General features: G+C 43.8%; 1 protein-coding gene across 2 annotated transcripts in view; it reads left to right on the forward strand.

Moving 5' to 3' along the window:
* Positions 1–15179, forward strand: part of REPS2 (RALBP1 associated Eps domain containing 2) — a 153831-nt gene that overhangs the window by 119626 nt on the left and 19026 nt on the right. For both annotated transcript variants that reach the window (XM_040424742.1, XM_040424743.1), the window contains exon 17: positions 10493–10570. In XM_040424742.1, the coding sequence (XP_040280676.1) occupies positions 10493–10570 (78 nt within the window). The remainder of the gene's footprint in view (positions 1–10492; positions 10571–15179) is intronic.

Below are 15179 nucleotides of genomic sequence, written 5' to 3' on the forward strand. Positions count from 1 at the left end.
AAGCTTTCCCTGATGTTGACTATCTTTTGTTTGAAATATTTGGCAAAGTCCTCAGCTGAGAAGAGAGGAGAGGAGAGGGGCGCTGGGGGACGGAGAAGGGAGTTAAAAGTGCTAAAAAGTTGTTTAGGGCTGTGTGACAGGGAATATATGAGAGATGAGAAGTAGGCCTGTTTTGCAACAGCGAGTGAGGATTTAAATATGAGGAGGGATTGCTTGTATGCGGTGAAATGATCTTTAGAATGGGATTTCTTCCATTGCCGCTCAGCAGCCCTGGAAGCTTGTCTGAGTTTTTTGGTCAGGTTGGTGTGCCAGGGTTGTCTGTTGATTTTTCGGGTTTTGTTGTGTGTGAGGGGGGCAACAGTGTCCAGAGCTGTACTTATTGTGTTGTTATATAGGGTGGTAGCAGCTTCTGTGTCTTGGAGGGAGCATATGGTAGAGAGTGAGAGAAGAGAGTCAGAAAGCAAGCAAAAGTCGAGATGTTTAAGGTTCCTGCGGGGGTGTGTTAGTGTGTGGACCGGGGGAGCAGCAGAAGAGACCAGTGAAGAGAAGGTGAGTAGGTTGTGGTCGGATAGGGGGGAGAGGTGAATTAGAAAGGTTAGATAGGGAGCAGAGGCGGGTAAAGATCAGATCCAGAGTGTGACCATCTCTGTCGGTGGGAACTGAAGACCACTGTGATAGGCCGAAGGAGGAAGAGAGTGACAGGAGTTTAGAGGCGGCCGAGTGGCATGTGTCAATAGGGATGTTGAAGTCACCCATGATGATAGTGGGGATGTCGGCAGAAAGAAAGTGTAGTAGCCAGGTGTTAAAGTGGTCAAGAAAGATGGTGGCTGGGCCTGGAGGGTGGTAAATGACGGCTACTTGAAGGTTGGAGGGAGAGTAGATGGGAACAGAGTGTACTTCAAATGAGGTGAGCGTAATGGAGGGTGGCAGTGGAATTGGGCTGTAGGAGCAGGTGTCTGATAGGAGAAGACCAACTCCTCCACCATGTTTGCAGCCGGGGCGGGGGGTGTGAGTGAATTGAAATCCACTATAAGAGAGTGCAGCAGGGGAGGAGGTATCTGGGGTGTCAGCCATGTTTCTGTGAGACCCAGAAAGGAAAGGTTTTGAGAGATGAAAAGTTCATGAATGTACGACAGTTTGTTACAGACAGAGCGCGCGTTCCATAATGTTCCTGCAAGAGGAACCAAAGGAGCAGGGGTCACAGGAATGGTTATTAGGTTTAAGGGGTGGCAGAAATTTGTAGAAGGAGATTTGTATTGGGACGTAGAGGTGATAGTGGGGATTTGCTGAGGGGAGCCTGGATTTGGAGAGATATCACCAGCAGTAAGGAGAAGCAGAGAAAGTGTTAATAGATGAGAATAAGAGAGGGCATGAGGTGTGTGTGTGTGTTTGGGAAGGAAGTGTTTTATGTTGGCAAACAGGTTTGTGCAAGCTGTCAGATGAGAAGGTAAGATGGAGGAAGAGATGAATAGTTCCTTGCTGGGTGAATGGATGTGGGGGTATTTCAGGAGGTTGTGGAAAAGTGGGAAGAGTAAGAGGAAAAATTGAAACATTGTTTGCATTAACTAATGTCTGTATTTACCTGTGGTCCCCTTCTGGTCCAATTCTGGTATAATTCAGTCTGTGCACTTAAGAGTTGCACTTGAGAGATGTGGCATTTGGAAAGACCAAGGTCTGAAAGACCTAGGACCTTAGATTTATACCACTCAGTGTTCAATCAGGTGTGACCAAGAGGGGAGGGGGCTACATATGGCCTAATCAAGGGGCACCAGATACAGGGGTGAAATAGTCAATGTAAACAAATACTCAATAAATCCAGCAGGGAAGGAGACATTAATGCTTCAGAAAAGACATACCAGGATTTAGAAGGAGAGATGAGAGGGGGTGGACAATATCAGACTTTGGAAAAGCTGGGTGCAGCAGTTAGGTTCAATGCCCGTGTTAGGTTCAATTCCCACAATGACTGGTAATGTGTCGCCAAGCGGCACAACACTGTGGGGTACAGTGCTGCTTAGGGACACGTCACCATCAACGCTAGTCATTTGCTGTAGCAGTGCATGTGACCGCATCTGTCTAGAAATTTACATGAAGGGAACCAGAAGAAGAAGAAGAAGAAGAAGAAGAAGAGAGCCAGAGACCCCCAGGGAGGCAGGTGAGTGTTTTTTTTTTTTTCAACAAATACAGCTGGCTGGACTTCAGATTTAAAAAAAAATGCAAAACACTGGAGAACCCCTTTGAAGGATCCCATCCTAATTATAACCATTCTGTTATGTGACGGTATCTACCATCAGGTATGCCCTTAAAGGGACACTGACAGGCCCAAAAAGCATATTTAGGTATATATATGACAGTACAGGTCTTATAAAGTGTATTAGAATCATCTAAGTATCCCCCCTGTCCACCTTATAAATACAGTAAAATGAAGTTTTATAACCTGCTTGAATCGTCTTCAATCTGCCCAAGGGGCGGCGTTTCATCTCCACTTGCGCCCAGCCAGCCTCCCCAACTGCTGTTTTGAAGTGCCGCCCAGCTCATCAATATTCACTTCGCTGGGCGGCTACTCTGAAGCGCTGCTCTGAACTGTGCCCGGCGCATGCGCATAAAGCAGAGTCTGCATCGGCCTCTGAGATGCAGACTGTTGCAGGCGCGATGCAATCCCGGCCAGTGAGGGTGCCGGGCGCATGCGCTGAAGATGAGCCGGAGGCCGATGCCCATAGGATTGTATTGGGCATGCGCAGGATCTTGCGTCGGGGACACTAGTAGCCGCCCAGCGAAGTGAATATTGATGAGCTGGGCGGCGCTTCAAACGGCAGTTGGGGCGAGGCTGGCTGGGCGCAAGTTGAGATGAAACACCGCCCCTTGGGCAGATTGAAGACGATTCAAGCAGGTTATAAAACTTCATTTTACTGTATTTATAAGGTGGACAGGGGGGATACTTAGATGCTTTTAATACACTTTAGAAGACCTGTACTGTCATATATATACCTAAATATGCTTTTTGGGCCTGTCAGTGACCCTTTAAAGGCTATGGACACCATCACAGAAATATTTTTTTAATGATTGCATTTTTCTCATTTTGGACTAAAAATAATTTTTTTTCAATTGGTCGTCACTTAAAACTTTCAACTCTTTTTGCGATCGGTCTATCAGTCTATCTGCAGACTGTCCCTCATGTTAAGCCTTTTCTCTGATCACCTGACTTTCATAAACACTCATTTAAGCCATAGTGAGTAAAAATAAAATCATAAAAAAATTCCCCCGAAGGTGCACTATACAGATATTGAAATAATTTATCAAAACTGTTATTCACTATGGTTATTTACATAATCTATAAAACAGTGATCATTTTGAAAATTGTCTTTGAAACAGAATATTTTTATAAACAGACAAATAAGACTAGATAACAAAATATACCACTAGGTGGCGCTTGAAGGACATCTCCAACTTAAGGTTCTGCTAGTTTATAAAGTTTGTTAAAACAAGCTTACTGTTTGCTGCATGGACTGCATTCTTTACACATGACATGGGGCAAAATATACAAAAACCTTATGTATATGGAGAACATGGACTTAGTTTGTTGCTTTAATTAGTTTTATATACAATAGCCTGATAAATTAATTTACTTTTAAGGCCTCATGCACACGACCGTTGTGTGCATCCGTGGCCGTTGTTCCATTTTCCGTGATTTTCTGCGGACCCATTGACTTTCAATGGGTCCGTTGAAAACTCGGAAAATGCACCGTTGTTCATCCGCGGCCGTGATCCGTGTTTCCTGTCCGTGAAAAAATTTTTGGGGACGGACAACGGTTCACGGACCCATTTAAGTCAATGGGACCGTGAAAAAACACGGATGCACACAAGATTGGCATCCGCGTCCGTGATCCGTGGCTGTAGGCTATTTTTTCAGAACTTCGTGAAAACTCAGATCCGACAGTATATTCTAACACAGAGGCGTTCCCATAGTGATGGGGACGCTTCAAGTTAGAATATACTAAGAACTGTGTACATGACTGCCCCCTGCTGCCTGGCAGCACCCGATCTCTTACAGGGGGCTGTGATCCGCACAATTAACCCCTCAGGTGCCGCACCTTAGGGGTTAATTGTGCGTATCATAGCCCCCTGTAAGAGATCAGGTGTTGCCAGGCAGGAGGGGGCACACCCCCCTCCCTCCCCAGTTTTAAATTCATTGGTGGCCAGTGTGCCCCCCCTCCCTCCCCTGTATTACATTCATTGGTGGCCAGTGGGCCCCCCCTCCCTCCCCTGTATTACTGTACATTCATTGGTGGCCAATGGGCCCCCCTCCCTCCCCTGTATTACTGTACATTCATTGGTGGCCAGTGGGCCCCCCCTCCCTCCCCTGTATTACTGTACATTCATTGGTGGCCAGTGCGGCCCTCCCTCCCCCTCCTAATTAAAATCCCCCCCATCATTGGTGGCAGTGGAGAGTTCCGATCGGAGTCCCAGTTTAATCGCTGGGGCTCCGATCGGTAACCATGGCAACCAGGACGCTACTGCAGTCCTGGTTGCCATGGTTACTTAGCAATTTTTAGAAGCATTATACTTACCTGCGATGTCTGTGACCGGCCGGGTGCTTCTCCTACTGGTAAGTGACAGGTCTGTGCTATAAGCAATGCTCCGCACAGACCTTTCACTTACCAGTAGGAGGAGCGCTCCTACTGCGGCACCTGAGGGGTTAATTGTGTGGATCACAGCCCCCTGTAAGAGATCGGGTGCTGGCAGGCAGCAGGGGGCAGTCATGTACACAGTTCTTAGTATATTCTAACTTGAAGCGTCCCCATCACTATGGGAACGCCTCTGTGTTAGAATATACTGTCGGATATGAGTTTTCACGATCTAACTCAAATCCGATGGTATATTCTAATATAGAGGCGTTCCCATGGTGATGGGGACGCTTCAAGTTAAAATATACCATCGGATTGGAGAAAACTCCGATCCGATGGTATAAGAGGGACTCCTGACTTTACATTGAAAGTCAATGGGGGACGGATCCGTTTGCAATTGCACCATATTGTGTCAACGTAAAACGGATCCGTCCCCATTGACTTGCATTGTAAATCAGGACGGATTCGTTTGGCTCCGCGCGGCCAGCCGGACACCAAAACGACTTTTTCCTTCATGTCCGTGGATCCTCCATAAATCAAGGAAGACCCACGGAAGAAAAAACGGACACGGATCACGGAACTACGGACCCCGTTTTTGCGGACCGCAAAAAAAAGCGGTTGTGTGCATGAGGCCTAAGGCTTAGGATATGTCCAGGAGCAGCAGATTTGTTGCAAAAATTTCTGGGGCTGAAAATGTGTTCATTATATCTTAATGGGGTTGTTTCTGCAGCATGTGGATGGATTTTTACAAGCCCCATTCAGGTGTGTCTCTGTTCATACTGTATGTACTTACTGTAGGTTGAGTAGAACCTTATCTAGTATGTGTACCCCAGTATACTTAAAGGGAACCTGTCATCAACTTTATGCTGACCTCACTGAGGTGAGCATAAAATAGTGATAGAAATGCTGATGTCACCGGTGTGTCACTCATGAGCTAGAAGTAAGTGGTTGCTGAGAACCAGCATCATAATCATTGCAGCCCAGGCCTTGAAAAGAGTCACATCTACCTGAGAAGAGTCCTGGTTATTCCTAATCTCCTGCACTCTCACCCATCTAATGATTGGCAGTTCTCTCCTAGAGAGAAAGGGAGAAAACTAGGTAGAAGCCTGTCAGTCATCAGGTGGCAGGAGAGCAGGAATTCATGAATAACCAGGACTCTTCTCAGGTGGCCGGGACTCTTTTCCAGGCCCAGTCTGCAATGATTGTGATGTTGGTTCTCGGCAACCACTTACTTTTAACTTTGAAATGACAGGCTGCTGAAATCAACTCACCTGTCCCTACTTTAGACTGCCGTTAGTACAGGCTGCATAAAGTTGATGACAGGTTCCCTTTAAAGGGCATCTGTCAGCAGATTTGTACCTATGATGCTGACTGACCTGTTACATGTGCGCTTGGCAGCTGAAGGCATCTGTGTTGGTCCCATGTTCATATGTGCCCGCATTGCTGAGTGAAATTAAGTTTTAATATATGCAAATGAGCCTCTAGGAGCAACGAAGGCATTGCTGTTACACCTAAGGGCTCATGCACACAACCGTATGTATTTTGCGGTCCACGAAAGCAGATCCGCAAAAAATACGGATGACGTCCATGTGCATTCAGTATTTTGCGGAATGGAACAGCTGGCCCCTAATAGAACAGTCCTATCCTTGTCCGTAATACTGACAATAATAGCACATGTTCTATTTTTTTGCGGAACGGAAATACGGAAATGGAATGCACACGAAATAACTTCAGTTTCATTTGCTGACCCATTGAAATGAATGGTTCCGCATATGGTCCACAAAAAAATGGAACGGACACGGAAAGAAAATACGTTTGTGTGCATGAGCCCTAAAGGGTCTGATTTCTCTGCAACTGCCACGCCCTCTGCACTTGGATTGACAGTGCCAAGCAGTGTAAACATCATCCTGCCAGACCCTGTCAATCAATGTGCAGAGAAAGGGCAGAGCCGCTAGGTGTAACTTCAATGCCCCCATTGCTCCTAGAGGCTCATTTGCATATATTAAAACATAATTTTCTCAGCACTGCGGGCACATATGAACATGGGACCAACACAAATGCCTTCCGCTGCCAAGTGCACATGTAACAGGTCAGCCAGTGTCATAGGTACAAGTCTGCTGCCCTTTAAGTATACTGGGGTATACATACCAGATAAGGTTCTACTCAACTTACAGTACGGAGGCACGGAGCCCTTACGTTCATGTGAATAAGCATTTATACTGAATATTTTCCCATAAAGATCTGCTGAGCTCCTCTTGCTCTATAACATGCTCTATAAAATTGTGTGTGGCCTACCATCTTATACAGTGGGGAAAATAAGTATTTGATACACTGGCGATTTTGCAATTTTTCCCACCTACAAAGAATGGAGAGGTCTGTAATTTTTAATGTAGGTACACTACACTCACAACTGTGAGAGACAGAATAAAAATTAAAAAAAATCACATTGTATGATTTTTATTGCATGAAATAAGTATTTGATACAATAGAAAACCAGAACTTAATATTTGGTACAGAAACCTTTGTTTGCAATTACAGAGGTCAGACATTTTCTGTAGTTCTTGACCAGGTTTGCACACACTGCAGCAGGGATTTTGGCCCACTCCTCCACACAGATCTTCTCCAGATTGGGTTCAGGTCTGGAGACTGGCTAAGCCACTCCAGTACCTTGAAGTACTTTTTATGGAGCCACTCCTTAGTGTGTTTCGGGTCACTGTCATGCTGGAAGACTCAGCCACGACCCATCTTCATTGCTTTTACTGAGGGAAGGAGGTTCGCTCGATACATGGCCCCATCAATCTGCCCTTCAATATGGTGCAGTCGTCCTGTCCCCTTTGCAGAAAAGCACCCTCAAAGTATGATGTTTCCACCCCCATGCTACATGGTTGGGACGGTGTTCTTAGGGGTTGTACTCATCCTTCTTCTTCCTCCAAACACGCCGAGTGGAGTTCAATTTTGGTTTCATCTGACCAGATGACCTTCTCCCATGCCTCCTCTAGATCATTCAGATGGTCATTGGCAAACTTTAAACGGGCCTGGAAATGTGCTGGCGTGAGCAGGGGGACCTTGCGTGACCTGCAGGATTTTAATCCATGACAGTGTAATGTGTTACTCACTGTAATCTTTGAGACTGTGGTCCCAGTTCTCTTCAGGTCATTGATCAGTACCGCTCTTGTAGTTCTGGGCTAATTCCTGACCTTTCTCAAAATCATCTTTACCCCACGATTCGAGATCTTGCATGGAGCCCCAGACCAAGGAAGATTCACAGTCATCTTGTGTTTCTTCCATTTTCTAATAATTGCGCCAACAGTTGTTGCCTTCTCACCAAGCTGCTTGCCTATCGTCCTGTAGCCCATCCCAGCCTCGTGCAGGTCTACAATTTTGTCCCTGGTGTCCTTAGAAAGCAATTTGGCCATGGTGGAGAGGTTGGAGTGGGATTGATTGAGTTGTGGACAGGTGTCTTTTATACAGGTAACGAGTTCAAACAGGTGCAATTAATACAGGTAATGAATGCAGAGTAGGAGGGCTTCTTAAAGAAAAACTCACAGGTCTGTGAGAGCCAGAATTCTTGCTGGTTTGTAGGTGATCAAATACTTATTGCATGCAATAAAATGCAAATTAATTATTTAAAAATCATACAATGTGATTTTCTGCATTTTTTTGTCTCACACAGTTGAAGTGTACCTACGATAAAAATTACAGACCTCTCCATTCTTTGTAGGTGGGAAAACTTGCAAAATCGCCAGTGTATCAAATACTCATTTTCCCCACTGTATGTGTCTTTTTTCCTTGTTCTTATGTAATAGACTGCCTTTGTTTTTTTTCCATAGAAAATAATAGGATTTCAGTGATATATATATATATATTTTTATATAATCCAGTATGTTTTCTATTGTTTCCTTATAGGAATAAATTGTAGACACATTTTGAGAAGATTTTCTTTTTTTTTTTTTTTACTTTTCAGAGGTTTTTCTGTGTCAGTTGATGTGTAACTCTAGCCTAACTAGAGGGCAGCATTGACTTACCAATGAAGCTTTTCCATGTAATTTCTTGTTAGTGCAGCTATAAAGATAAAATTCCCATTAGGGTAGGGCCACACGGTCAGGTTTCCTGATGCAGTTTTGGAATCCAGAATTAGGAGTGGATCATAAAAGGAAAGTATAAGGCCTCATGCACACGACCGTTGTGTGCATCCGTGTCCGTTGTTCCGTTTTCCGTGATTTTCTGCGGACCCATTGACTTTCAATGGGTCCGGGAAAAACTCGGAAAATGCACCGTTTGTCATCCGCGTCCGTGTTTCCAGTCCGTCAAAAAAATATGACCTGTCCTATTTTTTTGACGGACAACGGTTTGCGGACCCATTCAAGTCAATGGGTCCGTGAAAAAACAGAGAGGCACACAAGATTGTCATCCGCGTCCGTGATCCGTGTCCATTTTTTTCCTATCATTTTCAAGGCAAACTTGACTTAGATTTTTTTTCACTTTTCTTGTCTGGCGATCCTCCAAAAATCAAGGAAGGCACACGGGAAAAAAAGCGGGCACGGATCACGGAACAACGGAACCCCGTTTTGCGGACCGTTAAAAAAATACTGTCGTGTGCATGAGGCCTAAAGGATATATACGACTTCACCTCTTTTCTGACTTCACTCCTGGTTTTGGCTTCCAAAACGGCATGCAGTATCCTGACCTTGCGGCTGTACCCTAAGAGATTACCTGCACAAATGTTGTGGGGATGATAGGGGCTGTTCATTTGGGAAAGCAGAATATTCTTGAAGATTTTCTTGGCTGTGTGCAGGGTTGTCAGGTGTGGCAGACACCCTCCTATACCATTGCTAGCCGTCTTTGATAGGTGCACACCAAACATTTTAAAGTTTTATAGAGCTGCTGGAGTTATGTGGGTTTATAATGGTGCCGGCTTCAGGTTTTTAGTCTCCCACCAGATGATAAAGGAGTTTACTTAAAGGGGTAGTTTCACTTTAGCAAATGGAATTTATTATGTAGACAAAGTTATTACAAGGCACTTACTAATGTGTTGTGATTGTCCATTTTGCCTCCTGCTCCTTTCCACAGGTTATGACCACCCTGCAATCCAGCAGCGGTGGCCATTCTTCACACTACAGGAAAAAGCGCCTATAATGTGCAAGCACGGCCACCGATGCTGGATTGCATGGTGGTCGTAACCATGGAAACTAGAAGTGTATAACGTGATGGAAAAATGGATCAAGCCAGCAAAGGAAGCAATATGGATAATAACAATATATTAGTGTCTTGTATTAACTCTCTACATGATAAATGCCATTTGCTGAAGTGAGAGGACCCCTTTAAAGAGTCACCTGTCACATTATCTGACATGCCTGGTTTAGTAACTGCTTGCATTCTCTGTGCAGTAACAATGCTGGAGCATTTATGCTTATGACTATGTTGTGCCATTCCTCTACTATTCCTATGACACATTTATGAATAAAGGATTAATTAAAGTTACCAGTTGGGGGGGTGTCCCCTGGCACTTGTGGCACTGGTTGGATACTGTCAGACTGCGCAGGAGCACACTCCCAATTAGCAACACCCAGTTGGACCTTTATTCATAAACGTGCACTAGGAATAATAGAGGAACGGCACAACACAGTCATAAGTAGTCCTCTTAGACATAGTACAGTGCATAAAATGTTTATGGGTGGCACATTTTTTAGCAGAGATTTATAGGAAGTAGTGCAGAAGCTGATAGAACCCAAAAGCAGTATGTGGTTTTTACAGTCGCCACCTCAGTTGTATAATAAAAGCATTCAGGATATCGGCTTTTACATTTTCATATAAACCTCCCCTTCCAGTCAATTTGTCTTCTCCTAAGGTGAATACTATCTATTTTACAGAATGAACGAGGAGTAGAGATTGAATTACAGACTAATAAAATGTTGCCACAGACAGAGGAAAGCAGTCCTGCCAAAAAGGTAAGTCGGACTCTCTTACTGTCACAGTGTTATGCATCACTCACAAACTTCTCCCCAATATCCCTACTAGATACTGGACATTACTCCCGAAAATGTCACAGCTTTCAATTAGAGGCAGGAAAAGGTTGGGGTATCCATATGCAGATGTTTTACATATATCTAGCCAGCAAAAGTCTAATGCTCCGTGAAGCCAGACTTGCTGACCGGTTAGGATTTTTTTTGAATTTCCATGTGAATTCCAATCTAAAATGAGAGTGACATAAATACATCATACATTGTACATGAATAACATTATTATAACTCTAATGGGCATCATTGTATACAATATACCGACTTGTATATCTCTGTATTTCAGGGCCACTAGACACGTTTTTTTTGTACCCAAGGCAAAGTTAGCTGATTACCTGCCATAGCACCTTTATAAGTGCCAGCATTAGTGCCCCTATCAGCAATAGCCATAGCCAAGTGTATCATTGATTACCAGCCATAGTGCCTCCATAAGTGCCAGCTTTATTGCCCCCATGAGCACCATCCACAGTGTAACATTGAATACCTGCCACACTGCCTCCCTAAGTGCCAGCTTTAATACCCTATAAGCAACAGCCACATTGTATCATTGATTACCAGCCACAGTGTTTCCATAAGTGCCAGCTTTAGTGCCCCTATCAGCAATAGCTAGGTGTATCATTGATTACCAGCCATAGTGCCTCTATAAGTGCAAACATTAGTGCCCCTAACAGCAATAGCCAAGTGTATCATTGATTATCAACCACAGTGCCTCCATAAGTGCCAACTTTAGTGCCCTGTGAGTAACAGTCAAGTGTTTTATTGATTACCAGCCACAGTGCCTCTATGTGCCAGCATTAGTGCCCCTATGAGAAAAATCCACGTATCATTGATTACCAGCCACAGTGCTGCCATAAGTGACAGCATTAGTGCCCCCATGAGCACCATCCAGAGTGCATCACTGATTACCTGCCACAATGCCTCTATAAGTGCGAACTTTAGTGCCCCTATGAGCACCGGCTACAGTGCATCATTGATTACCTGCCACACTGCCCCCATTGCAGTGCGCCAGTCCTGCAGGGTGAGCGAATATGAGGTCACAGGGGTAGTTAACAAACCGAGGGTTGCTCTTGGTACTCACAGTTTTTATTTACCCTGGGCAGGCGTACAGCAGTGATGGAGAGGCTGGCACATGAATCCTCTGGGGCACTCTCTGTGTATAGGGACCAGGCCAGGTGATAGGTGAGGTGCCCTGGGTGTTGGAAGTTTAATGTGCTGGTGGCAAGATCCCTTATAGTTCGTGACGCCAGTGCCGGTAACGGTGGCACACCGATTTGTTGTAGGAATAATTGAGGTACACAAAGTTGCAGTGAACCAGAACTTCTTTTTACTGAACAGTTCAACTATTTACAGGTTTCAGTTAGTTCCACATGTACAATGTTGGTCACAGGCAGGCTTCACATAAGTGGCAGGCAAAGTCTTTGCAAGATACTCAGAGGGAATAACACTTACAGATCAGGCTGTATTTTCCTCAGATCCTGTCTGGCTTTCTCCAAGGCCCGTATGCCCTATAGCTGGCTTTATCCTTGGGTAGGGAAACCTTCCTCTGGTGTAAATCCTCTTGCTGTAAATATCCTTCTGCCCTTCAGCTTTCTACTTAGCTGGATAAAAGTGGCTCTGCACTGTACCTTTCAAGGTGCTAGATATCTTCAGGAGTCAACTTCTTTTCCTGGGTTAACTTCTGAGCTTTGCTTACTCAGGACACTCAGGCAGGCTAGACTGAGCTACTTAGCCTCCTGGACTGGACTGAACCCCTCTTTCCTGTCTGGGCCTAACTATATATATATTAGAGGGTTCCCTAGCTCCCTCTACAGCTTAGGAGGAGAAACTACACCCCTAGCAGGCCTGGTACACAGGAGACAATATGAAAATACACATTACAATGCAATATAAAATACCATAACCATGTTCCACAGGAGGTGGAGAACAATGTGACCCAATTGACCCTTGAGTAGTGCCCACCCTTACGTAGTGGGACACTACACCATGAAAAACATAAAAAACATAGCCTGTAGAAAATACTGCACTCAGTAATAGGCCTCTTTCACGCGACCGTTTTCTCCCCCTGTTTTTTGCGTTCCGTATACAGTCCGTATACGGAACCATTCATTTCAATGATTCCCCCAAAAAACTGGAATGTACTCCGTATGCATTTCGTTTTCCGTTTTTCTGTTCCGTTGAAAGATAGAACATGTCCTATTATTGCCCGCAAATCACGTTCCGTGGCTCCATTTAAGTCAATGAGTCTGCAAAAAAAATGAACACATACGTGAAATGCATCCGTTCCGTTTTTGCAGAATTATCTATTAAAAATGTTATGCCCAGCCCAATTTTTCCTATGTAATTACTGTATACTGTATATGCCATACGGAAAAATGGAACAGAAATGGAAACACAACGGAAACAAAAAACAGAACAACGGATCCATGAAAAACGGACCGCAAAACACTGAAAAAGCCATACGGTCGTGTGAAAGAGGCCATAGTTAAAGGGGTTTTCCGGTTACCTAAAAAAAGATAAATAACACCAGCATTGAACCTTGCTGCATTATATAAATCAGGTGATGAAGTTCTGAATCCAATTTGATTCCTTCCGCAAAATTGTGATCTATGACCCACACCCTGTGTTTACATCCCATCACAAGCATCAGGAGGAGTGTCTGTGGCATCAAGTCTGTCTCTGCTTCCCCTCCCAGCTAGAACATCACAGATCCAAGCAGGGACTGTCAGCATCATTAGTAATCACTTCAGTGCAGTGAATGCTAAAGAAGCTGTGCTCGATATGGGTGTTTGGAGGGTCCCTCTTCTAGCACATAGACTTTTACTAAATAAATTATTTAACAGGACTTCAACCTTAGACCTTCTGTATGGCAGGCAGAAGAGTTACCATTACACTACAGACCTGTTGCATTATAAGGGCTGGATTTTCTGTGATTAACAAGCTATTTTCTTCACAGGAATGACATTAAATAAATATCATATTATCGAATCGAGGAGAAAAAAAAAGTGCCGTTTACCAATCACCGTAAATAACGTGTTCCATATATTGTTCAGCTTATTATGATTACAGCGATACCAAATACTGTTTTTTGATATTTCATACTATGTATGTTACAAAAACTTTAATGATTGGCTTTGTTATTTTTTAGTAACAATAACTTTGCAAGAAATTGTACATTTTACCATAAAAAGAAAAAGATGGAAAGCAAAAGTTACTTTTTTCTGCCATAACTTTTTCTATAAAGATTATTTTACAGGTCTCAGTGGGATTTGAACCCCAGCCCTTCTGTACAATAAACAGCTGCCTTACCCACTCCTTTATAGAAAAGCTCTGCTGTAAAGATGGGATTTTTTTATGCTTTACACTTTTACAGTATTCCTTTTTTTAACTAAATATCACAAAAGAGTATTTGGTATAGCTGTAACCATAATAACCTGTACAATATAGTGAACATATCATTTATAGTGATTTCTAAACAGCTTAAATAAAAATAGGGGGGAGACGGTTTTCCTGTATGGAGCCCTGAAATTCCTGATGGCAGCCTTGGATCCAAGCCTGCTTGATGCCATGCTGGGGAAACCCTGCCCTAAGACACCGCATAATTGCTGACATCACATCTACAGGGCAGGGATAAGGAGAATGAGCAGAACAACGCCCTGAGAGGCAATGCCAATGATGATGTAGTGTCTCCAGAACAGAGCCTTACAAGCCTTACCACGCCTCAGATGTAAACGTGATGTCATTGGGATAGGGAAGCAACATAGTGAAAAACGTCATGTGACCACTTAGCTTTACTACTCCACAGCCCATAACTTGTTCCGTGCATTGTTCATACTACTAAATGACGTATGGCTGATGATCTCAGGAAATGCAGATGGTTGTCGTATTAAAGCGCCGCATAGTGTAGACTGTTTGACGCAGGAGTAAAATAAACCTGCCATTTCAAAATTTGTACTTAATCCTATGGGCGCTAATGAAGCCAATGTCTTAAGCCAAAGACCTTCCTGCTTATATTGTTTAATATCAGTATTTTCCTCCCCTATGTAGTGACTTTTTTAATCACCCAAACTTTCATCCCTTGTGGAACCCTGTTGTGGAACCATACAGGCCGCTCACATGTAGCTTATTTTCTGGTCCTGCTTGTAGTCTTCTCTGGGTCATTATAATGTGTCATTCATGTAGTGTGTGGTGCATTGAGGGTCACTTTATTTCTGTTTGTTGGTGATGGCTGCATTCATTCCTAGGTATATTGGGCTAATATATAGGACCATCTTATAGTAGAGCTGAAAGGAACGTTTTTCAAAATCATTATTGATTCTGTTTATCTACTTATTTGGCTATAGAGGAGAGGTGAAGGAACATATTTCCATATTGAGTTTCAAAGGGTTCATGGTCATTTGATATATTGTCCTTAGGGATGCTGTCCATGACATTGATCACTTTGTTCATAATGAAGCATGTGACAGAGGTGTTCTCGCTTGGCCCAAGAAAATGATACTCATTGGTCACACTATTGAATTTCACAAATAATTCAGATTCTCCA

Source organism: Bufo bufo, chromosome 3 (genome assembly GCF_905171765.1).
Source record: "Bufo bufo chromosome 3, aBufBuf1.1, whole genome shotgun sequence".
Lineage (NCBI taxonomy): Eukaryota > Metazoa > Chordata > Amphibia > Anura > Bufonidae > Bufo > Bufo bufo.